Source organism: Tyto alba, unplaced genomic scaffold (assembly GCF_018691265.1).
Source record: "Tyto alba isolate M040663 unplaced genomic scaffold, T.alba_DEE_v4.0 Super-Scaffold_1000006, whole genome shotgun sequence".
Lineage (NCBI taxonomy): Eukaryota > Metazoa > Chordata > Aves > Strigiformes > Tytonidae > Tyto > Tyto alba.
Genome location: NW_024881272.1, coordinates 12,151,534 through 12,178,163, shown reverse-complemented (window position 1 = coordinate 12,178,163; position 26,630 = coordinate 12,151,534). Strand labels below are relative to the sequence as shown.

The window sequence follows — 26,630 nt, the reverse complement described above, 5'->3', positions numbered from 1 at the left end:
GGCTGCTAAAACCTCTTAGGCTACACACAGTTAACTATGGACAATCCTGAAAACTCCCTAGAACAAGTACTTACACTCCCAACAAAAGCTGCTTTTTGTTGACTGTTTGGTTCAGACCAGGACAGCTTGCAAAACCATGTCAAAAGTATCAGCCTAATGTGCCAAGACTCATCAGATTTGAAAGCATATCAAATTAATCCTAACCATCTGATCATTTTTCAAGGAACAAACTAAAAAAAAAAAAAATTCCATTCCTTTAATCAATCATCAAAAATAATAAGCAAAGTGTATGAAAAGAAAAAAAATTATAACCTCACACAGTTGTTTAACACAAGCACATGACTATATAACTTCCTTTTGTACGTAAAAATTCTCTTCCATTCTTCTCTCAGGCTATCTTCCACAAAGATCGAAATACATTAACTACTGAAAGTATACCTCCTATTAACAGAACAAAGATGACACATTGTGTTTATTCTTCTTTATAATAAAAGTATTATTTAAGTTTCTTTATATTTTATGAAGCCATTTAGTTTCATTTTACAGTCAATAGTAATAGTGATTCTTGAGAGGAAAAAAAAAACGTAGTGCTAAAATGGCAAAGAATTAAGCTGTTGCCTCACAGAAGTTCTGTCACAAAACCCTCCACCTTCTTTCAATGTAAGTTGTTTTATTGCACCTGTAGGCTAAACTATTGGATTATAATGTTCTAAACAAGACAGAAGATTTATCCAGTTAAACTGACTTAAAACTTTGGCTTTCTACTGTATGCTAAAATTTGGATACATTTGTCCAACTTGCATAAGTAGAGAAATAGAAGACTGAAACATATAATACAATAAAACTTTGCTATTTAATGCAAACTTCAGTTTATCTTGTCCACTATTACATACAGGAGGAACTAGTTTGGTTCCAAGTACTACCCAGTTCTTAAGGACCATAAAAATGTATCATGAAGAGTGGATCCTTCAGTTTCGTTAAATCCCACCAGGTTTCATTTTAGTGTTTTTAAGATTCTGATGATTACTTCAACAAATTCTCTATCTAAAAATCCATTCTTTCTTCACCACCTACATATCTTTCATATTCTCTACCACTGGACTACCATATAGCTTCATGTATTTCCTTGTTAGCCAAAGGCATGGTAGCCCAAAGACCTTTTAAAATAGCTTTTTTTTAAAAGACATAAGCCTGAGTAGCTCATAAAAGGGCACACAGCAACTATTCATAAACCAAAAGGACCTTTTAAATTTTGCTAGCCCTTCTTTCAACCACTCAAGAGATATATTTTTTCTCCCTTTTTTCCCTAAAGCCACATCACCTCGAAGGAAAAACCTAAAAATCCCAAACAACAAAAGTTTAGTGAATCAAAGGAGATGCCACTTAAGTGCATCACCAATACATTAAATTATTATGGAAGGGACTGGAGCCTCAGCATATTACAGAGGATGCTGGGCAGAAAGAGCAGGAATCAGCAAGAGAAGAATCCTAATCTGCTGCTCAGTCTTTCTTTTTGTGCAGACTTGGAACATACTTCCAAGCAGTTGTCTTAAAATGAATAATGCCATTGCATTCACTGAGAAGAGCAACATTCAAGTTTTCTTTTGTCTCTTCCTTTCTATTTCTAATCATTCATTCTAATTGTCTCAGATTTTAGGTCAAAGAGGAATGGGAAAATGTCTTGTGCTTTACTTCAGTTTACACATCAGTAAAATATATTCTCAAATTTCAGAGTCCATCATATTTTTAAAAGATCAGGATTTTACCCGTTATCTCATGATTCTCTTCATAAATAAATATTCTATTAAAAATATTAATATTTATATACATTGTTATCAGTTGATTCATGTTATACAACAAGGCGTTTTATGACTTCTCAAAAAAAAAAAAAAAAAATCCCCTGAAAAAAAACAGCATTCACATTTATGTAAAAGCAAACTTTCCAGCCATCAATATTCTCATACGGGTAGTAGAACAGAACAGTGCAAAATAAGAAATAATATGCTTACTCTGAAGACAGAGTAAAGTAAAGCACAATATAGGAAGGTAATTAATGATACAAGAAAAAACAGAAACAACTACAACAGAAAAAAAAAAGATAACGTGTATTATCTACTATAAATGTAGAGGTGGAATAAATAAAGTTTTGTAGAAAAATATGTATTGCACAGCTAACTGTGAACAGGAAAACTCTTGCACATTCTAATACCTGATCAGTCATGGTGCATTATGGCAAATCCAGTTCTGCAGTCACATTACATATCACATCAGACAAGTCTGAAATAATCAGAGATAATGCACTGTAGCAGGATATATCAAGTAGCAAGTCTTTTAATGTAAAGTTTGGGACTTTATGCATCTAGGAGTTTGATATTTTAGTTTTCAATATATTGCTTTTCAACAAATCAAAAATAATGCAAAAATAACCTAACTCGATACCATATGAAAGTCTCCAACCTGAGATTAAGCACAATTCATCTGTGACTGTCTAAGCACAAATACCACAAGGACCGTAAGAAATATTTTTCCACAAAACCTTTCACACTGAATAGCATATACTATTTTTTGAGTTTTTAAATAAAGCTGATAACTTCAACAGAAAAACAGCAGTCACAGCATAGCATACAACTTTTCATAGTCATGTCCAACCACATAGAAGCTCTTTTAGTTACAGCATTCAAGCCTTACACTGATACCCTGAGAACACAGACCAGAGCTGCCACAACACAGTAAAGAGAACATTTCATCATTCTCAAATCTTCTTTTCCCTTCTACTTCCCAACCTGTGGGCATGTTCCAAGACACAGAGAAAAACTGAGTATTAGGTCAATATTAAATTAAGCTTAATACTAAGTATATTTTCTTCTTCAGACAGATGATTTCTTGTGGAGTGGGGAAGGAACCCACACATGACTGTTATAAAATTTCAAATATATTGAAGCAATTTCTGTGGCTAGCATTAAGATAATCTAATTCAGGACTTAAACTGGGTTCCCTCCTCATCACAGTCGAACAATCACCAGCTAAGCCCTCTCACAGGCTTCTCAGTCCTCCCCTTCCACAACAACTTCTACTGTGGGGTGCCCCAGGCTCACACAAATTAGAACTTTTATCCATTTTTGACGTCGAACAATCTTGATGAGTGGCCAGAACAGGAAGTCACCCAATAACCAGGAACTTAATCTGAGATAAATAATGACAGGGAACATGTTCCTCATTTTATGGTAAAACTCTGTCTCATTTCTACAAGCAATGTGGGGAGTCAAAAGTAGTTTCCCTTCCCCTCTTCTACTTTTTTCCCGGGCTGTCTTAACTCCTACACTCTAGCAGAGCCAAAAACATCAGGATACACAGAGTGAATCTGATATTAGGAAAATTTTTCAAATTCTCTCCTCAATTCAGCAGCAGAGTTTGCGTCAGGGACAACCACGAGTGCCCTCTCCTGCATAGAACTGGATCCCCATAACCAGATTTACTCCAGTCACTACAGCAACGTCCTTGGGCTGCCCCTGAGCCTTTTGAGTAAAGCTTTCTCTTTCCAAGTTACTCGCTGAATATTAATCCCACTGGGACTAATTCACTGCTATACCAACAACCCAAAAACCTGCAGATTCCTGTCTTGCTAGTCTCCTTGGTCATTTGGACACACAATTCTCGTCTCTGTATCAGCCATCAGAGCCACTCTTCAAGAAGCAGAATGACCATCATCTTCAGTCAATCCTACATCTCTGAACAGATCTTTTGTCTGTAAAGTTTGCAGTGTTCAGTGTAGAAAAGAGTTATCCAGGTATCTTATTCAGTTGCCCTTGATATCATCAGACTTCAGAGCACTCCATTTTTGCTGACCTTATGCATAAGAAGCATTTCCTTTTTAAAAATACTTCTCCATGTTTGCAGTGACACTTCTTTCTATTGACTCTTACTGCTCAGAAAAGTAAATTGATCATAGGCCTACTCTGTCTTCATCCACCCACATAATGCAACACCTTCATAAACGGCGTCAGAAAGCATCACATTATCAAGTCCTCCACAAGCTTTTGCAGTCAAAATTCATTCTAGTAAGACACTTCACCTAGATTAATGGCACAGCTGACCACAGAGCACTGCTATAGATAACCAAAAACTAACTCATTAGACAAGACACCTAGGTGCTGTCATGGTTTGAGCTCAGAGAACCACACAGATGCTCACTCCCCCTTGTCCCCCATCACTGAGAAGGAGAAAATAAAGCACAAGGGTTGGTGGTTTGAGCTCAGATGGCAAATGAGCACCATGCAGCTGCTTACTTCCCCCCCCAGCTCTGGGAAGGAGAAAATAAGTAAAGGCTTGTCATTAGACATAGGACAGGTAGGGATGACTCACCCATTATGGTCACAGGCTAAAGACAGACTCAGTAGGGGAAGAAAAAGAAGAATATAAATTTAATATAGACACTAACAACAACACTTAACAGACAGGATAGGACAGTGAGAAGCATTACATCTTAAAAATAACTTCCCCTACCCCTCCCTTCTTTCCGAGCTCAGCTTTTCTCCCAATATCTCTACCTCCGGTCCCAGAGCACCGCAGGGGGCAGGGAATGGGGGGTTCAGTCAGTGCTGCTGCTTCTTCCATCTTGAGAAGAGGTTGGGGGGATGTGTGGAACTTCTGGAACTTCTTCCCTCTGCTCCAGCATGGTCCCCCTCTCCCAGGAGACAGTCCTCCACAAACTTTCTCCAACTTGGGTCCCTCCCACCAGCTACTGTATTTCCCCAGTTGCTCTGGTATGGGACGCCAACTTTCTTCAGCCGGAGTCCCTCCCATGGGCTGCAGCCCTTCCAGAGCTGCTCCAGCATGGGATACCTCCACATGCTGCAATCCTCCCAGTGCAGAACTATGACAGCAGCGGCTGCTTCTTCACACAGGATCCCGGCCTCCTTCAGTTATGATCACCTGAGACAGTGTGAGGCCCCGCCACAGACCACATGTCAGTGTCTGCTCCACTGTGGACCTCCATGGATGGCAGAGGGAGCCACCCTGCCATCTCACCACAAGATACAGGGGGGTCTCTGCTCCAGCACACTTCCTCCCCCCTCGTTTCCTCCTCCATTCTTCCACTGACCTCGGTGTTCACATAGATGTTGTATCTCCTCACAACTCCCAATCCTCTTCCCAGGTCCCCTTCTTAAATACATCATCGCAGAGGCACAGATGATTGCCTCGGATTTGGTACAGAGGTGGGTCTGACTTGGAGCTGAGGAAGCTTCAAGGAGCTTCTCACAGGGGGGCACTGCTGTAGTCCTCTCCCCTGCTACCAAAAACCCCACCACTCACTCAAACCCAGGACAGAAGCCTATTCCCATGCCTACAGAACAAGGAATAAATTATTTCTATTATCCTACCTCAAAATACCAAAAATAATTGGACATATGAATAAAATTAAACAGTTTATGCTACAGTTTTCTAACTCTTTCCTACAGCAGTTAGGATAACAGATCAAAAACTAGAAGTAATTCTTAATACTCAAGACACAAACATGTCACAACCAAAACAACAATACTTAAGTCAAAATAAAGCAATGAACCTTGGCAATCTAGACATATCCAACCGTGTAGGTTCTATATGTCATCTTACAAAACTGAACTTGGATCAGCTTGGGTCTAAAGTGTTTGCAAGATGCATACTGCAATGAAAAGTGTACACCATCAGTATTAAGCAGCTTAGATGGGATTTGTTACGGTCATTTTCTTACTTAACCAAAACCATATTCTGATGAGAAAACATTAAGATCAAAATGTACCTGAATAGCAATAACATACAACAGGCATTTCGCTACCTTATAGCAACAATTTAATTTTTTACCAGCACTCTTACATTCATGTTTGTTTCCCACAAGAAAAAACATACAGAGTACCTTTCACAACAGGTTGGACTAAACAAATTAATTTTAATTTCTTCAGTGGCCTAAGCACAAATATACTTTCTTTTACTGTCAGTTTAAACTTCCTCTACACAGTTAAACTTTACAAAATAAAATGCACCAGGAAAACTGCTCAACTTTCAGCCCCAAAACTCTATCTTCTCTCTCTACTAAATATGTAATTACTACAGATAACATGCCCCAAGATAATAAATAAAAGGCTAAGAGATAGATTACTATAGCTTCTTCATCCTATTTCTCCATGTGGAGAAGCAACACGTTAAAATCCCAGTCTTTATTTCCATAAAGGCCATATTTCTATAGATATAAACAATCTAAAAAACCTCTTATTTCACAAATTTTAACATACTGAGTACATCTTCCCTTGAATGTTTTCCCCTTCAGATGTTTCAGGATTACCCTCACAGTCTTTAAGAACTATTGTCTCAAGCTGGTTTTGCATGGTCATATTACTGAAAGCCTACTGGCTCCTAATATATCTGACAAAAAAATAAAATAAAATAAAATAAAGGAATAAAATAAAGTATTATGTTGATTAATTAAATTCTTATAGCAAGTTTAAATTTTAAATAGAAAATTAATGAAATGTAAATCACACTGCCCCAACTGAAAAAAGCACACAAAAGAAAAGAGGTGGGATTATAAAAATTTAAAGAGTAGAAGCAACTAGATTCTTTAGTCTTTGGTTCCTGGTTATGAGTGACAATCTCATAGCACAGCACTAGCAACAAGAAGGTATCCAGCAGCAGAGAGCACTAGAAGTCTACCATGTTGTGGCTTCATATTCTGCAAGGAGTTAAAAGAACTTCAGAACACAGCAAGACGACAAATTCTCATCTTTCGTTTATTCTAAATGTATTTACTATTATCTTTAATGCTACCAGTTAAAACCTGTAGTTTAGGAACCCTGTCTGCAAGGTCCACTGCTGTCCTCCATAAATGACCAGATCTCCTGTCCGTCTTTCTCTATTTTGAGGGTGATTTTTTTTAATTACTTCCTTGGCAGCTTTTCAATACTAACTTGACTTCAGCAATCAAGAGCAGTACAGATTCCCCCATCCCTGGGTCTAGGCCACTGAGAAGGTGTTGCTTACACCCTTTAACAAAGATCTCAATGTTGAAAAATTGCTTCTCTGGAGTACTTAATTGACAACTCAGCTTCTCCTTCCCAGACTTCAAGAATTTTTAAATGAAATTTTTATCTTAAACTGGAAGGAAAAACTTATTATGGGGGGCAAGTAAAGAAAAACGTTTGTCATTCCTCGGATATATACACATCATTTTTCTACCACAAAAAGCATATACACGCTTAATTGCAGCACATGTGGGAAAATAAAGAACAAATACATCACACGGAGAAATGCAAGAGCAACCCTTTGCAAATGGATCAAGAAAGCTCCTTTCAAAAGTGAATTAGCTGCAAAACAAGACAGGATACCAACAAGAGCAGGTGCTGACCTAGGCACTGTTGAGTAGATCACTTCTGTTAAATACAGAGAAAGCAAAGGCATTGTAAACACTGACTGAATTGAGCCATTTGTCTCAGGGGACTGACAATAAACTTCACACATATCATTTAAACCCAGAGATGTTCCTCCAGATTGTCATAACTCAGTGGGACTGTCAACTTGGATGGAAGAGGAACTTTATCTTCCCCCAGCACCAATCTCCCAAGTGTGTCTTTTCAGAGTGACCTGGAACAGCAGAAAGTGCCCAGATACGGAAGCTCTTGGGTTGGGAACAGGCTGTCCAACAGAGTCACAGGTTCTGCATAACAGTACAGTGAGACAGCTGCCCTTTCTTTGGGGTTGACAGTTTCCCCCAAAAAGGTAAAAACTTGCTAGGACATTCTAATGGCACTTCTTGGGTTTGGATTTTGACTCATTTTTGCAGAAATGCTATTTAAGTCAAGTTTTAAAGATCTTTTTCCCATATCAGTCTCCTCGAGAAATCCAATCATGTCACAAGAAATTACACAGTGTTCAATTGTATGTAGATGCTTACAAAATATCCCATAATGTTTTACGTGCATTATATTTGAAACTGCGTAGCCATTTCACTTGATTAAAACTTGGCTTTAGAGAATAGTTAATGTATGTATGCCCACCTGTGAGCCCAGAGGCATAACAAATAAGCAGATGCACGAAGTATCAGATAAGGAGCCTGCAGTGAATTGCAACTGGTTTAAGTAGTAAAAGAAGAAATACTACAGGGAGCTCAGATAAAACTCAATACCTTGAACTCTCCTCAACTCTCAACCCTGAGTTAGACCTTTGCATTTGAGAGCTGTTATTATTCTGCACTCCATGTTATGCTTATAATAATTTAAAATGCTCTGTACAGAACTGTTCAGAATTATGGACACCCTGAGCATGAACTGCTGAAGAACATTTTAAAGTGTATGTGACATGAAATCTGATGCTGTATTCATGCAGTATATCCTATAAAGAAAATGGCACAGGTTAATACCCGAGGACACTGAAAATTTTCATTCCAGTTTTACTTATTGTATTAATTTTTGACAACACTGCAGAAAATGCATCAATAGACCTGGATCTGCCATAAGTGTTTCTAAGTTATTAATTGCTAAAAGAAATTATTTATGAAGACACGCTAAGTTAAAATTCCTGTTTTGTGCCAAAGTGACCTCCTTTCAAAATTTTAAGCACCTTTGAAGTTAGCCATGACAACTGGTACTAAGCAGCTAAGAAAATTTTGGAAAATTTAATTAGACCATAGAATATAGCTAACTTAAAACATTTGAATATGTGACTAATGTAATAACATGGACAGCAGAAGTTAAGAAACAGAAAACCATATTTGTCACTGTTAAGACAAAAAGCTTTCAGCCAAACCTCATATGAGAAATTTCATGCAAAGCTGATCCCAAGAGATGCTCAAACTCACTCCCTGCTCTGATACACAACAAACTTCCTCTAGAATCCTGTTCCTCGCGAACTGCAGAACCAGCCCTACAGTTGCACTATCCCTTCTTTCCACACAAAACATTCTGACTCTGTGCTACTACCACCATTTCAACAGATTACAACATACAACATGCTAGCATCTAATTGAAAGGCACTCGTGTAATAAATTAACATGAGTGCAGAGACACAACCACAAACAAATAATACTTTTTTGATCTTTAGAAGGATTTATTTACTGTAAAAAGGTGAAGAGCGAAACTGGCAATCTTAAGGAGTATTCTCACTAAGAGGTGGTCAATGCCATCCACAAAGGATGATTTTCAGCTTCTTTTCTACCTTCTCAGGAGCAATGCTGATTACTTACAGATAATTAATTTTCTCTGTTCCAGATAGGCTCTTATATTTCAGAATCATCTTTGAAGATGCTATTTACTAAATTAATCAATCAATCAATTCTCCATATGGTAATACTCAAACATTCTGGTTTGTCACATCAAAGAGCCTCCATCAAGATGACACGTTATATAATTAAATTTACCATACCACAAGTAAATTGCGCTTTTGATCAAGAATGCACAACTTCTAAGACTTTGCTAGCAAATTTGCTTATTTGATCATATGATGAGTGGCTTTTTTGAGATCAAGGAAATTATCTTGTTAACTTTTTGGAAATGTACTGCATTGTTTCAAACAAGATAATGGCTCTTCTTCCTTATCAGCCTACTTCCCTGAAAAGTATGGGAGATGGACTGCTTTGAGCTAATCTATTCCTGGATAACGTTTTTAAACCCCATCAGATAGGAACAAAGTTCTGTCATACATCAGTATTTGTAAATCAAAAGCATCAGTACTTTATATACTTTAATATTCACTGGCTGCATCTTATTTGTGAAAGTTCTAAGTCTAACAAATTCAGATTTACAAAGTTGCTTGTCTTGCTAAGCCTTAGATATTTTATCATATATTTACACTTAACTGAAAACAAATATTTATGATTTGGCATAAAAAATGTAAAGATATAGTATGCATACAACCCTAAACTTGTAAATTACTGGACAAACACCTAAATCTGCTAAGAAACCAAAGTAGCATTGGTTTACAGGGAGAAACTAGGATATCTAACCATATAACCAAAGTATCAGGACAAACATGTAATGCGACATTCCATTTTTAAAGACTGAAAAAAACTAAGTTTGTGCAAAAAAAACGGTATTTAGATGGTGGTACTTTATTTTTATGATGTAGTGTCACTACAAATTTATTTCACTGAATTTTGAGGAACCCTTATTAATTTTCATAGTAATATACCTCACATGTTGTAAGTTGTAAAACCATAAGGACTGGGAAATCTTTGATTTTTGCAAACCAGAAAACATAATATCAAAGTGTATTTATCATCTCCAAGAGTTTACAGACTGTTTCCATAAATTCTGGTTTGCTTTCACATTCTATGATGTGCTTACACTGTGCTCTTCATCATATACAGGATGTTCACACAGTTCTTGCTGTGTCTGGAATAATCTAAAGAATTTGCATAACTATAAATAAGTTGTGAATGGTTGCTTATAACCCTGAAAAACATTTGATCAAAAACAACCGGAGGCATAGCAAAGAACAGGCAACCATTCTTCTTTGACAGACATGAACTTGGCATTCATTTTTGCAGTACTGAAATATTTATACTGATGGAGAAGCCCAGCCAGACATGTTTGTTTATTGCTTTGGTAACCTATGTGAGGTTGGTATAAGTGAAACACCTTTGCAAGCTATTTGAAAAATGCAGCAGATATCTAAGGCTTTTAAAGTGTTCTGATAAGAAAGCTTTAATTTAGTATGTCAGTGTTCAATATGTCAGAACTCAAATATTCTCTCAGAAGAAGTCTTAATGCATATGCATTATTAATGCACTATCTGAGGGAACAGATCCATTGGAGCTGAATCTGACCAAAGTTATTAGTCACAGAGTGCAAACCAGATTTGGAAATAGGTATGGTAATAGGTAAGAGAACACTTTTCACCTACCTTGTTTCTTATACAATTTTTCTTTACATCTTAGACAACCAATGAGCTCTATCTACAATTTATATAGCTTGCCTGATCTAAAACGCTGCACACACACCTATCAGTTTTGAGATTCAGTGAATCTCTGGATTATTTCCTTAAAAACAGATGATGTGTTCTGAGTCCCTTGAGTTACAGGGAGTGAATTTATGTCTAACTGAAATGTCAATTTTTCAAAAATAGAATGTACCTGAGCTGCTGCACAAACCCTGTAGTGACCTAAAACTTAAACACAGTGTAATTACAGCTAAAATCATTTTTTTTTGAGGGCTGTACATCTTTCATGTCTGAAATCTATTTTATTTGGATATTTAAACAAAAAAAAAAATCATTAACTCCATGCAATTAATGCATACCCTAATCACTATAATGATCATGTGTTTCCCACTGATTTTCAGGCATTACTAATTAGACATGACATTAATATTGCAACTGCAGTAACAACGTCAAAGCAGAAACTACAATCATAGTACTTTTGAAGGTGAAATTTTAACTAAGTACATTAAAGAAAGGCCTGTTCCTCTGCCTGCAATATGTTGTCATGCACTTCTCAGTTTGTTGAGTAAAGCCTAATTAAAGGGCATGTTAGAATTACAACACTGTTGCATGAGACTTTGAAATATTGGTTCTGTGCATCTTGAAATGCAACAGTACTAAACTCAGGCTGACAAGGCCCTGAGCACCCCTAAGCCCTGCAGCAGGCTGAAGCATACAATCTCCACACACCCCTTGCAACCTAAATTCTTCGGTGATTACCTTTTAAATTGCGTTTCTGTGTAATATGTTCCTATCTAGGAATATATACTGAAGACAAATTTGCTGATGGCCATTTTTAGAGTGGATTACAAAGCACAACTGAGAAACCAGAAAAAGACTTAATTAAATTAGCAGACTGGACATCATGATGACAAGATAAATTCAGCACAAACCAGCATAAGCTATTGCATGTTGTATTACACTAATGGATTCAGATATTAAGTCAGTGGGAAAATACAATATGTGGCCTTTCATGGAAAAGGTCTCTGCTGTTGTGAAAAAGACAGCACACACCTGCTCTATGCTCTGCTGTGATCAAGAAACAAACTACACCCAAAGAAATATTTAGTGGATGGAAGCAAATGTTTAGCATCAACATGAGACCGCTGTAGTAATAATTAATATATTTTCTTTCAGTATTTATTCTATCATGCCATTATGAAATAAAAGAGAATTAAATTCATCACAGCAATGACAAGAAAAGCAGTTGCCACATAAGAAATTAAGCCTGATAATTAGTCAGCTAAGTAGTTCCAAAGTAATATAACTGAGGTATATACACACATACAATAGAGGAGAACTTCAACTTTCAAGGAGTGTTTTCTTTTAATAAAGAATTGTTAGCATAAATTGACACGCAGATTAATCATCTATTTTTAAAAATAAGCACTTTTAAAGTAAGAAAAGCATCTCTAGGAGAGCTTTCTAGAGGACAACAGAAAATACCAATCAATGCTCCTACCTTTTAGCATAACTTGAAGAACATGGAAGTATCAAATGTTTTATGTAATTTGTAGCTATTTTATGAGATATTACATATTTGTTCTGGTTCTTCTGGTTGTTTCCAAAACAGGAAAAAAAGAGATGAGACAGGATATGCTACTAGAAAATCTACCAAAATTGTGTCTCACACTTGCAATCAGTTTTTGAGTTTTTAATGGTTTAATTACAGCAAATAAACCACGCAATTTATCACACTGCTGACAAACTTTCACTTAATACATGATGTCTCTAATTTGGCTGAGTAATTTGGTGCAGTAATTTGGCTGTACACTTCTGTTAATATTATCCTGGATATGGAATGACTTTTCATTTAAACCAATGCTACTTGGCATGCTAAAATCAAACATTCCACATCTAATATAGTAAAGTCTTTGTAGTGCTACCTTTTAAAAGGTGCTTATTTACCCATACAGTTATAGACTTATCCATTACTATGAACAGAATTCCAAGAACAAAATAGCAACTGCTCAAATTAACCACTATCACTGTTAAGCACCACTTCTCTTCCAAGGCAATGAGCGGTTACACTCCCCCTGTGCATGCAAAACTTCCCATTGCATCAGTGAGGGAACAGGCACATCAAGAGAGAACTCAACCATATGATGGATCCTGTTAAAACATCTTCCACTGGTCTCTGCCTGCTAGCTTTACGAAAACCTCTCAAACTCAGCAGATTTATTATTCTAACCAGAGTTTCAGCTTCAAGAGCTTGACTGTAGTGTTAACTGTGCTGCCCCAGTGTCCATTTTATTGTCATCTAGAAAATCTCATGCTCCCAAATAATCAGATATTTTACGTTTGTACACATTTTTTATTTTTTAGAGGGGTGGAGGGCTGGGCCATGGCAGCAGGAAGGAGAGGAGGGGACACAGCCTCGACTGTGGAGAGTATTGTGAGTAGGTTAATAGCATCAAATTCAGTGCAGACATGCCACAGTATCATTGCTGCTGAGGATGTAGTGTATGAACAAGCTTCATCAATAACCCTCGTGAAATTCTTAGGAAAAATAAAAACTGCGGTGTTTTGGTGTTACATACTTTCTAAATAAAGTAGTAGTCTCAGAAAAGCAGCAAATACATACTGTAGCAACAGAAGTGCCATATGAATAAGGACAATTTATTCAGTTTCTTGTGACCAGTAACCCATCGTTCCCAACCCCTCTCACAACAAAACAACTCACAATATACCACAGTAACAACAGAGCTGGCTAAGAGATAGAATATTTTCACAGGTTTGTGAAACTAGTTTTCTAACAGAAATTTACTAGTCTGAGAAGTAACACTCTGGAAATTGCACTAGGATTTCATCCTTCCTTCCTTTAAAGATTTTCCATATCAAATGTGTCTGATGTATTCCTGCCATCCAAACCTAAACCAAGTCCAGCCAGCAAAGCAGTGTTCTCAATTTCATACTTCATCAATAACATAAGCTTCCCAATGTGGAGACAAATTCTCATCTCAATGACACCAGCATCTCAACAGCAGGTGCCTTTTCACTACTATAACGATCATTACTGTTGTTCATACACTGGTATAAACAGCTAAGCTCCTAAAAAATAAAAATAAAAAAATTACACTCTAGCTAACATGGTCATGCCAATAAAGCTGTTTTGGTGGCAATGAGGTTAATTCTTAATTTAAAAATATTAAGAGAGATCCTAACTTGTTGCCTTGTTATGTTCTTAGATTAACACTTGTACAGACCTGACTTAATACAGAATGCTATCCTGAATGCAACAAAGTAGCATTGAAATTTCTGTCTGGAACTCAGTAAACAAAATCATTTCTGATAATCAAAAAATAATGTAATTCACCTCTTTGACTGTGCTGGTTCTGCAGTCTCAGTAAGATTTTTAAGTTATGAGAAGTATTTTGCACATGGAAGCAGCAATTATAATTGAGTATGATGAATAACAGCATAATTTCAATCATGGCCGCTTTTCAGAGTAGAATCACACTAGGACAGATAACCTACATGGTAGACAATGAGATCCCTGAAAACAACACATCAAACCAGCAAATTGTTCAAAACACTTGCCTTAGCTTATTCCCAAATACAAACTCTTGTGCCTCAGCATGCATCAGACCATAATTATCGCTACATACACTGAGATATGTTTTGGGAAAGCTGATGAGGGAAATATGCTATGAAGTCAGACTCATGTAACAGACATGGGGGAAAGGTATAAAAACTTTGGAAAGCATAAAAGGTCCCCATTGTTTTCAATCCTAGTGGTTATAAATATAAGGAAGCAAAAGCATTGCCCGATGCAAATAATGCCATTATGTCCTGTTGCACCTCATCCCTGACCTGCAGCAATCCTGCTGCTCCAGTTCCCATGCCTCTGCATTACAGCCTTCAGTGGGAAAAGATTAAACTAGAGGTATAGGATTGCGAGAAGCACAAACATCCATGCAAGACAAGGCTGACACAACCACTCATTTTCAATGACCAACTCCATCTGCCCAAGAGGAAAGAGTAGCACGTGAATTTGTCAACCCTTCAGGTCCCGTTTGTTCTGCTCACACAGGGAAACTGGCAGCAGTAACCGCTGCTCGCAAAGGCGCATGCACGAGCAGCTCGGGGCACTGGCTGGTGCCTAACGCTGCATAAGGACATGCAGCTGCACTCACTCACCTCACACACGGCAGTGAGAGGGCATTCCTGCACAGAACCATTAAAGTGTTTGGGAAGAACTGAAGATATGCTCCTGGGAAAAAAACATAGCTCTCTTACTGCCCTCCTTGGCTGACTTGTTTGGGTTGGTTGGGATTTTTTGTGCACTGAGACAGGACAACTGAAGAGTGATCAATACTTGCGATGCTACACCTGATAAATCTGAATTCCTCAAGCTTTTCGTACACATTTTACCTATGTTTAAGTAATTATCAATGCCAGTGCACAAAGTGTAACAGGGAGAGTGCAAGGACATAAAGAGGCAAAGTAGTCAGCTTTCTGCAACATACTCATCATACTAAGGTTTTAAATAAATATATATATATAGTTTATGAGCGAGTTTCACTCTTATAAGCTCATAATAGCCTTTTTTCCAAACCCACATACTTTTACCATCATATCCAAAACAATCTTTATTAATGCAGTCTCTCTATTTTCACTGCGAGTATCTTACTCCCCCTCACACTTTTTTTTTTTTTTTTAACCATAAAGTAAGCATTGCCCTGTCATCCGGTTCTCTTGTTCATATATTGTAAATTTAATCAGAATACCTGAGGTGTCAATAATCATGTTTGTCTTTCTGACAAGGATCAGAAATGGAAATAAAGCTCATGCTGCATAACAATAATGTAATCCACTGTGGTACACCTGAAGAACTTTTCAAGAAGTATAAAGCAACCTCCTCCTTTAGGTAAAAACATATAAAGGAAATCAGTCTTCTGAAACTAAATTTAATAAGCCAAGCAACTTCATCCAAATACTAAATAAAACATTAATTAAAAGCCACTAGGAAAGATGCCAGAATCCCCTCTCAAATCATCAGCATCATCTTTCAAAAATATATTTCAATTAATCAAAATAAAAATGGGAGGAGAAAAAGTGTCACTATTATGTTAGATATTTATTGCTAAAATAATTAATATTTCCCCCTGGTTGCTTAAGACGGTATTACTAAAACAGTCTTAGCACCCAAGTTGGAAATTAATACATAGCCTAGAGTGCCCTCTTTCTTTTCCAAGAGGAGTTTCAGGGAAATAATCTGTTCATGAGGATGTTAGTTCTACCTCAGCAAGTCAAATAATATAGGTAACTAGGCTGTATTAAAAAAATCAAAGCATGAACACAGCTCAGCATAATTTAAGTGATATCCTTACAATGGTGATGAACGTGATTCTACTTTAATAAAAAGATACTTACAGAGCCATCTGGAATTGTTCAAGCCATTTTTTCTTCAAGTCTTTAGTTTTGCAATAAACTTCTAAACCATTTTGACCTTGGATATGAATGAGGTAGAAGCCATAAGACCACTGCATAAAAAGATTGGCAATACAAACGTCATCAGTTATGAAGAAAGGAAAGGCGGGGTGGTGGAAAAGAAGCATAAGCATTTATAAAATTCTTAGTTCCCCAATTCTGGGAACAGCAAGACCACATTATTGTGTTCACTTAGAAATTACTTACTCAAACATTTTAATTACATCAAAATAAACAAAGTTGATACACCTTATATTTACTTCAGCTTACATTTAAGCATCAAACTTTGGAAATAGATTGTATATACATTCTGAACTCCTGCAAGATGTTTCAAAATGCTGCTAACAATACACATTTTATATGAATTAGCAACAAATATTTACCTTCTTATTTTCTTTATCAGTAGTAGGGTTATTTGTAATTTTGTATTTCTGAAGATCTATTATTTCCTTCATTTCATAATTATCACCTCTCCGTTTGCAAACAATTACAGCTAGATCAAACAAGAAGATATGCCTATGAAAATACAATATAAAGATGGTTAAAAACACTCCAGAAAGCCAACACCCAAGGTCTTACTTTACATACCTTTGCCCATGGCACTTAAAATTTTGAAGGTGAACAACTAAACTCCTGAATAACGAAACAAATAATACTGGAGGTGTTTTTGCTAGAGACTTACTACTTGCAAGGGACTTGGGTGATCTTAGATGATAATGTAATAGCTAACTTCCCATGAATCACTTTGTAAATTCATTTGGTAAATGGTGGATAGGTTCTGTGAATGCACAGTGAAATGAAAAGTACTCTGAAGAATCATTGAGCTGACGTCTAAGAACGTTACTTTACAGGCTTTTTAATAGAAAACATCAGAAGTCTTGCCATCACCTGTCTTGCCTTGCACGTTTATCTAATGTAGTTATCCTTATTTCCCCATCACCTTGAGGTCTTCCATACTGTAAGAGGGAATGATTCTGCAACAGAAGTAATATGTACAATTCAATATTGCAAAAGTGTCAAGATGACAACATATTCATATGTTAGACCACTCATTCCTCTTACCCCCAAAAAAAGGGCTTTTCAGGCCTGAAAACACCACCTTTTCCTCACTTTCATCTAAACTAAATACATTAATTCATCAGGCCAGGCCATTCCATTTTTGTCTTCAAATGGGAAAAGTGTTCCCATTACAAAAACACCTGAGTCACTGTGCAAATACAAAACTTTAACTATGCAAATATAATTTAACTACAGACCCCCAAAATAGCAGAGATTTCTGGACTTAAATATTCATCTCATTCTAAACCAAGCAAAGCATTCTTAAATATTACCAAGAATACTATAATCTCATATGAAATGGGGAAAAAATACATCTAACAATATATTTGATCAAAAGTGATTTAAAAACTGTATAAATGAAACGTATCACATACCAAATTCTCTATTGATAGTTGAAACTGTCTAATTTCACGGAGTGTTTCATTATCTCTCTTCACTTCATTTACATATTGAGCCAAGTCCTAGAGCATCAACAGAAAAAAAGAAAAAACAGTTTTTCACAACATATCACTTCAGTATATTATATTGGTAAATTTATTTCTAATTTTGTCTTTAACTTATCTGCATATTTAGTAATTTTTTTAAAAAGCTACCTTTAAGGTTCAAGAATTACCAACATGTATGTCTAAATAAAGAAGGAAAAAAGCTTCTGCTTATCTTCAATCATATTTACAACTTTCTTCATCATATCAATTGAAATACAAATTTAGTAGCAAGAAAGAGGGAAACACATAATAAATTGTAAAAAAGGGCTGATTTTTTCTGATTTTTGTTAATGTCTTGTTTTCAATATTAAAGATGTAAGCGTAATTTATGCATCACACTGCCAAAAAAGCAGTCAACAACATCCAATATCTGGGAATAAAACAGAAGGTAAATAAAGCATATAGTAGAAAACATACGTAAGGCAACTCAAAAGCATCATGTAAGGTTTAAACATATCATAAGCCTGGATGCTTATTAGGAGAGAAGAAGCTACTGCCCCAGTAGTAGTGGGATCTTGCTCTTCCCGTGGCACAGCAGCAAGAACCCATTACACATAAAAATTTAAAAGGGGCTTTTAACAGGATATACTACCTGAAGTCGCAGGTTGAGATCATTACTGTCCCCTTTACCAGAACATGTGCTTGTACACATTTCACTAAGCCTTTAAAATGATCTGAACATGCTTGAGTAATACTAACAATTTCTGGGGCTTCTCTGTTTATGGTTAAAGGTGAAGAGTGAGCAGAAGAGGTAATTGGTAAGGTCAGGGATGCTGAGAACAGCAGCTAGAAAAGCCATTCTGATCTTCACAACTTGCCTGTACAATATTCCTTCAATACGGTCACAAATTTGGAGGGTGGGAGAAAAATACATCTTCTTCCTAAGACCTTTTTAATCAGAATCTAAGAATAGCTGCAGTCATTATGCTGGCTTCCCAAATGAATCTGTACTGGATACGTTCACATCAATCTTAAGAGAGTTAGTGTAGAAATTAAATAACCTTTCTTCTTGCTACTAAAAGAAATCTGACAGCATAATCTTTCCTAGAGTTTTCTTTCTTGGGGGGCAGTACCACTTTGCTAATAGTTTTTCCAAAGCCATTTTATTTTCAGCAGCCACACCACAGTTTTTAGAAGCAACATACCAATGCTGCAGTTACTTCTACCACACTGGCACGGAGTATTGTAAGAAGGTACAGTAAATCAAGAGGGAAACAATGCTGCAACCTTAAGAGATATGCTCATACCTCGATTTTTTGGTGGGTTGGGGGAGGGGTGGGTGGTTTGAGGGGTTTTTTTAATTGACTGCTTATGTCCTACTAGCCAGCACGTAAGTGCCACAGCAAGAGATTTCTGATTTGGTCTTTTACTTTCAGTCCAACAGCCACCAAAAACAATGAAGCACGCCAGCAAACAGGAAAGAAAAAGGGGGACCAGGGGGAATAAAGGAACAGGGTTATTTTCCTAGCCAGTTTGCAGCAGCCAGGATGCATGGCTTGCCACTAGATGGAAGCAACACTGTGCCATCCCATTTCAGGCATCTCTCTTTGGGAGATTAAACCGCTGGTGCTCTCTGCATTCGCTGTACAAAAACAGACAACAAAAAAGGGGAACCAAACATCTCATTCATGAGCCTGTCTGTATTCCAGGCATTCAAGGCAGACAGTCACATAATGACACAGCTGTGTGACCCAAAACTAACCTATTCTGACTTCAGCATCTTATGTGGACCATAACAGATTACAACAGGAGATATGACCTATGCCATGTAGGCTTCTTCCCCACTTTCCACACAAAGGATAGAGGAAATTTCACAAGTCCAGCACATGAATCTCACAATTCATGCCATGTAACCAACTGAAGCAGAACTGTGCTTCATTTCTGACGCTCTGTGGTGGAACACATAGTTTTTTACCTTATCCATAAGGCAGTAAAGCTATTTTATAAAGCATTTGTTCGTACCACTTACAGGTGAATATACAGTGACAGATGCTTTACCTCCAGAAAGACACTACTGCTTTCAAAGGTAAACCACAGAGATCATGTTAATAGGACAAAAGAAAAGTCTTATGAAGAAAGATAACAGTCTCTATCTCACTGGGAAACTACTGACCTTGATTAGAATCGACTTAGTGGCAGAAATATTCCTAAATTTTGGACATGAGACCAACATTACTGAAACACTTATTTTTCATCTCATTGTATGACAGAACAAATGATGTAGAAGTAAACTGAAATAAGGAAGCTCCATTTCATAAACCCTCCACTTCAGAAAACTACTGAACTTGTTTACCAGACTTGAACAAAAGCCCTCAAACTATATATTTGCCCTGACATACTCACAAAGCTCATAGTGACCTGTGAAAATATGTTTGATGTGCTAAGAACAACATGATCTCCTCCAGGAAACATAGTTCTGAGCTACCATTTTAACCGCCAACAAAGACAAATACTTCATTGCCATGAATATTTACCTTCATTGCATCAAGTGCCAGTTTTAGATTTGCCTTCTCCATGGGATCAGTAGTGTGCTTCACCAGCTCCTGTGGACAGAGCAATTAAAACTTTTCACCCACTGTCAGTTTATAAATTGAAGTTGTCATTGCTCATCCCCACTGTTCCCCCACCCAAAAAAAAGAAAAAAGTCAAAACCAGAAAATGCAACCCAGGAACTCACATCTTCAACCCCATAGTGAGCAGCCTATAGCTGAGTGCAAGCTACTGCAAACAGGTTATTATCAACTGTTTAAGGAGGACTGCTGTACAGCCTAAACACTGACTTTAGCTGATAAAGAGCCATCATTAGAAGCTAATTTGGTCTGTCTCGCACTTAAAACTTACCAAATCAGATCATTACTGTATGTGCGTGCTGAAAGCACAGGTAAACACCTGAGTTCATTTGCACGTTACTATACAGTATGCCATCCCATTCCAAAGCATGGAATCGTCTGTAGAGAGAGATGTATGCTTGCAATAAAATCTCAGCTAAACTGTGCACTGCTTAAAAGAAGGCACTGTCTCATTATGCGTAAGATAAAGCTCACTCAGAAGACATATTTAAATCAAATGTAAATGTTGAAAGAATTTTTTTAGCCATATCCCATATGGAAAATAAAGGGGCTTTTTTGTTTTTTATGAAGTGAAAAAGTAACCTCTTGCAGTTATTTCTTTATAATTTGAGAATTATACATTTCAGCTAACATAAGAACTTGATAAAATCACAGGAAATGAATGAATAAGTATTTATACTTCACATTTCAATCTAAAAATTTACTGGATTTTTTTTCTTTCAAAACCTGTTAAATATTTCCTTCTTGTACTACGAGTGTCACACAGAGCATAGTGTCACATTGTATATCATCTTTTCATAATATACAGGTTGAGTATAAAATCATGACTCGGATCTCACAAGATTTTTTTAAAAAGCAGTTGTACCATTCATTTTGTTTTTTCCAATTTTCCATTGATCAAAATGTTGATGACTTATTTACAGAAATAGTTCAAACAATTTAATATTATAGAATGTTTGTTGCTCTGCACAGTCAAAATTATGCTTCACATACAAGCAGTACATCTTTTTAAAATGACATTTTACAAGCATCAGCATGGTTGACAGTCTAATATAGTAATATATTTCTTTGCAGCTCAACTAATGAGTCTCCTGGCACAGCGACCAAATTAAATTTATAAGACTCTCCAACCTTATTACAGGACTAACTGCAAAAGCTAATGCTTTGTGGGTTATAACAAGAAGTATTTCAAAATAAATATGGCTTTATTGTAATTTATAACAGTAAAGAAGCATCTTAAAAGTATGCTTTAAGTATGGTCCAGCCTCCTCTTTTTGGGGGTAATGGTTCACATTTCAAAGTACCATGATTATAGTCTGGTACTACTAACCATTTTAAACATACCGAGAACAAAAGGTTCATATATTGAGGAAGAAATTGTGTTTTATTCTTTTTTCCCCAGGTATGCTTCAGCTCTGAGGAATGCTCTCTGAAAGAAAACGCGCTTCACTAGATTTTGTTTCGTAACAGATCAGCTTCACATCCTTGGAAATGTCCATTACCTCCCTTTGATAAAGGCCTTCAGCTCTCATTCTTACAATCCACTGATGATAAACAATCACAGCTTTGCTCTCAGCCCCCTTAAATTTCAAAAATAAAATACCTGGAGCAGTAGGTGATATTTTAGAACTCTCTGCATTGGAACCACCAGAAGATCCCGCAATGTAAATTTCCCATTATTGGCCCTCTTGGAACATTCCTAGTTCAAAGCAGAAAAAAGTAAGAGGGATAGAAATTAAAATATTCAAGTGATATATATGAAAATTCAGTGATATATGCACCAAGCAACTATATGCAGCTTGAAATAAGAATATCAACAAAATGAAGGAAAACAGCTAATATGCCAATAATAGCTAAGCAAAAAAAGACTGTCTAGACACTTGCTCTTAGATATTTCTACAGCATGAGAAAGAACAGAACACACATCACAAAGACAACAGAAATTAGGTGTCCTATTGAACTACAAAAAAAATTAAAAAAAAAAAAAGATATTGTCTATAAGCAGAGAGAAGGTGACAAATATTACATCCATCTTAAAAAAAAAAAAAAAATCTTGGAAACTATAGGCCAGTCAGTCTCATTTCAGCCCCTGCAAGAATTATGGAGGAACAAGTCCTCTTGGAAGTAATTTCTGGGCACATGAAGAAGGTGACTGAGAATATCCAGCTTGACCTATTTGACTTCTTTTCACAATGAAACGGCTAGATCTGTGAAAGGGTGGGGAGAGTCCACCTTGACTTTTCCAAGACTTTCAACATCAGCTCCCCATAGCATCCTGATATCGAGGCTGGGATGCTATGCTCCAGATGAATGAACTACTAGGTGTATGAAAAACTGGCTAGATCAGGAGGCTCAAAAGGAGCAGTGACTAATGTTTCCTACACTACCTGACGGACAGTTGTAGCTAGACCTCCTCAGGGGTCTGTCCTGGGACCCCTCCCATTTAATATCTTTAGCAGTGATCTGCAGGAAGAGACAGGGAACACCCACAGCAAGTCTGCAGACACCACCAGATTAGAGGTGCAGGTGACACTCTTTGGAGCATGTCCAACAGGTTCCCCACATGAAGGCAGCAAGGCAAAGGCAAAGGCAAAGTCCTTCACCTGGCATGCACTAACCAGGGACATGCTAACCCTGAGGGCTGACCAGCTAAGAAGCAGCTCTGCTGGAAAGGATCCAGGGGTTGTGGCTGACAGCAAGCCCTGGGAGGCTGTGGGACTAGGGCTTGTTCAGCCTGGAGGTCCCTCCCAACCTGAGTGATTCTACAATTCTGTGTTCTCGGCTGACGTGTCATGATAAACAGAAGGATATCACTACTGATCACTTCCTGAAAAAAACCCTAACCCTACTGATGTCAGTGTCAAAACTCCATTCACTCAAGTGCCAAGATGTATACCACAACAGCTCACATATTAATTTTATCAGAGGCTCCAAAAAAAAATGAAAAGGAAAACACATTCAGTCTAGATAGTTTTTCATCAAGAAGTTTTTGACCTTGATGTAAGTACAGCATATGCATTGAAACATATGGGGTTTTTTATATGTATATATACATGGTAAAAAATACTGATACCTCTAACTTCAATTTAACATCTTCTTTTGTCTTAGAGATGTTGTCTAAACATGATATCGCTATCTCCACTTGACTGCAGTACTGTCCATAAACAACCAATCTAAATCAAAGCAAGAAATAAAGAATAAAAGCAACATTTGCTTATTTAAGAACAATCTTTGATCATTTTTCACAAGTACATGGTCAACAGTCCTACTTTCGAAAGGAGCAGTGCTTAAATAAGCAAGGATAGGATTTAGCCACAGACTTCAATGGGCAGCATGAATACAAGGAAGAATATTCAAGAAAAGACAATTTTGATCTACCTTCAAAATGCTGTCAAATCATTGCAACTTCCGTTAATATTCACATGGGTATGTTCTGATAAATACAGGACTCATATATAGTATTTACAACATTGTAGATTTCCAAGGTTGTAATGAATAAATCCTGTAGCACAGGCTTAACAGGATTAATTACAGCTATCCTTTAAAGAACTTGCAGGTTATCCAGGCTGATCCATCTCCAACAGTTTCTACCAGGTTATATCATGTGATCTCTCAGATCAAAACAATAGTGTATGAAAACTCAAGAAATTTTCATTAGTTGTCAAGGGCAGCAATGCTTCTTATAAGAGCCTGATTTTATGATAGGAGTTTCTTGCCCCTCTTTGAAGTGCTTCTTCCTGCTAGTCTCATTGCAAAGAGTGCTGTTTTAGTTCACATTTTCCTATATTTCTTGATGTGATTCCTTCTGTGTGCTTTAAATTGGGGGGTTCATTGGGGTTTCCTAAGTTTCTTTTTCTCTTCCCTAATCTTTACCGGGTTTTGGTTTTTTGTTTTTTGTTTGTTTGTTTGTTTTAATTCTTTTTTCACAATTAAAGTAATGATACTGATTTAACACTTACCACTTCTGATTACTTTTATTCACTACATGGTTAAGACACTGAGTCTACCTCCATCTGTTTCCTTTTTGTATAACATAAACTTGAGGTTTCTTTTCAGTGTCCTCTGTTTCCCCTTCTAGCACACATTTCAGAAGTACTTTTGAAAGCTAAGCATTTTCCAGAACAACTTCTTGTCCCCTAATCCCCTCCTACAGCAGCAGAAAGCCTAACTGCCTGGGAAATAACTATGTCCTGCTCCAACATATAAGCTGAGACAGAGGGTCTCTGAAGAAAAGACTGTTTATGGGCAGCCTGGGACACCCTCCTCCCTCAGAAAACTACTCTCCTGTCTAAGGCTTTCTGGATGCTGCTGGCTAATTTCTCACGAGGCTGTTATTACTGCAACAACCTCCTTCCCCATCATCCTCAAGCAAATCCAATTAGCTCCCCACAGGCCTTTCCTGCTCTGGTCCCAGAAGGAACTAATTTTTAACCATAACCCAAGGGTTACTCCAAGGTAGGTCAGCACTATAACCCACAGTACAAGCGTTTTTCATCTAAGTACCACAGACATATAAATTCATCTCTACAGTCCAACAGCTGTTCAGTGCTGGCACAAAAAACAATCTGAAAAGGTGGGTAAAAAAATTGGCAATTAGCCTACAGGGCCTGGCATGCTGCCACAGCTACCCTGTTACCAGCTTAGCTATTTTTCACAGTTTGAAGGTAGAGTGCATTTGCTTTATTGTCACACCTTTGACTGCAGGGTAAGGTAAGACCCCAGTCTCTTCACTTTTGCACCTGCTTCCTCTTCTTTCAAGTTACGGCCTCTTCTGTTTTCCTTAACATGGAATAGCCTTAATATATACCCTTGCCTTATTTTCCCCCTTCTTCCCCTTTTATAATAATTTATCCATTAAACAATGCAGGTACACTCTATGAAATACCTGGGGTTATTTGCATGAAGAAAATGCTGTGCAAAATAAGCTATTTTTTTCATAATACAGATGTTACCTGTCTATGTTTTTTATTTTTTATATTGGCAAAACTGGTGGTAAGAGGGAGGGCTCATACAGCAATAGGTTACATTTTGACTTCCAGGCTCAAAACACCAAATACTAGCTTAGTAAGTATACTGACGTCAAATTCAATCCTGTTTCAGAAATATTCTTCAACAAAAATACAGTAAAATACTTTACCAAATTGAGTAGAAATCATCACAATAAATAAGAGTGCATAAATCTTACCTTTCCTTGTAGCTAATAAAAATCTGATATAGGTTCTGATCATTTTTGTTAACAATGGAATCATTGATGTCCTGTGTTAGATTCCTGTGAATTTTCACCAAATCCTTAAAAATAGTAATGGGGAGAGGGTAAGGTTTTTAAAAACAGAATGACCTAAAGACTTAAATATAAAAATAAATTATTTCATGCTAGATCCATTATTTTCAATAAATTGGAAAACAGATCATTTGAGAGTAGAACCTAATTTCAAGGTTTGCCACGTCTTCCATATATTGCAACAATAAAAACTAAATTCCAAGAACTATCTATTAGAGGCTAATTTATTCTAGCTTGGAACGTGCACTGTTAATTCATCTTCATTTTATAATGATAATTTTAAAATTAAGCAAGTCAAGTAAATGCTTTAGTGACAAGATAAAGTAATGGTTCATGTCCCTAAGCTGTGAAAAATTAGTTTTGTACATTACATTGGTCAATTAGTGATGTTCTAGTGCTAAGTTAACTGCAATCATAATGAGTTTCCCAATACAGCAGACAACTAATGGCTGAAAGACAAGAATATTGCAGAAAGATTTACTCCCTGAGTATAACAACAACTTACCTTACTTGTTCACTACTATAAAGAAATCTGTAAGCAACTGTAAGGAAATTACATCAGTCTAACATTGTATGGATACTGTCAGAGAATTCACAAGAAATTAATTCAAAACAGGTTAAAAAGTTTTGAAATCAGGATAACTGACTGTACAAACCATTGCAATGAAAACTAGAGGACTGTTTAAACAAAAAGCCAGTGAAGATAGTTTAATGCAGTAAAGTATATGTTACAAAAAACAATACACAATGCTGAGCTGTGAACTAAGTGAAAACATTTCACTTCACATTGATAAAAACTGAGAGTACACCACGAGTACACACAAGGTCAATCACATCACAGGTCAGGGAGCAAAACCT

The 26,630-nt window shown here is 36.8% G+C and overlaps 1 protein-coding gene across 3 annotated transcripts in view; it reads right to left on the bottom strand.

Annotated features, from left to right (window-relative positions):
* VAV3 (vav guanine nucleotide exchange factor 3) overlaps positions 1 to 26,630 on the bottom strand; it is a 172,062-nt gene that overhangs the window by 71,880 nt on the left and 73,552 nt on the right. For all 3 annotated transcript variants that reach the window (XM_033000720.2, XM_033000721.2, XM_042784040.1), the window contains exons 8-15: positions 25,677 to 25,780; positions 23,565 to 23,664; positions 22,095 to 22,190; positions 20,396 to 20,464; positions 17,811 to 17,897; positions 17,266 to 17,351; positions 16,761 to 16,893; positions 16,321 to 16,430 (exon numbers count right to left, since the gene is read on the bottom strand). In XM_033000720.2, the coding sequence (XP_032856611.2) occupies positions 16,321 to 16,430; positions 16,761 to 16,893; positions 17,266 to 17,351; positions 17,811 to 17,897; positions 20,396 to 20,464; positions 22,095 to 22,190; positions 23,565 to 23,664; positions 25,677 to 25,780 (785 nt within the window). The remainder of the gene's footprint in view (positions 1 to 16,320; positions 16,431 to 16,760; positions 16,894 to 17,265; positions 17,352 to 17,810; positions 17,898 to 20,395; positions 20,465 to 22,094; positions 22,191 to 23,564; positions 23,665 to 25,676; positions 25,781 to 26,630) is intronic.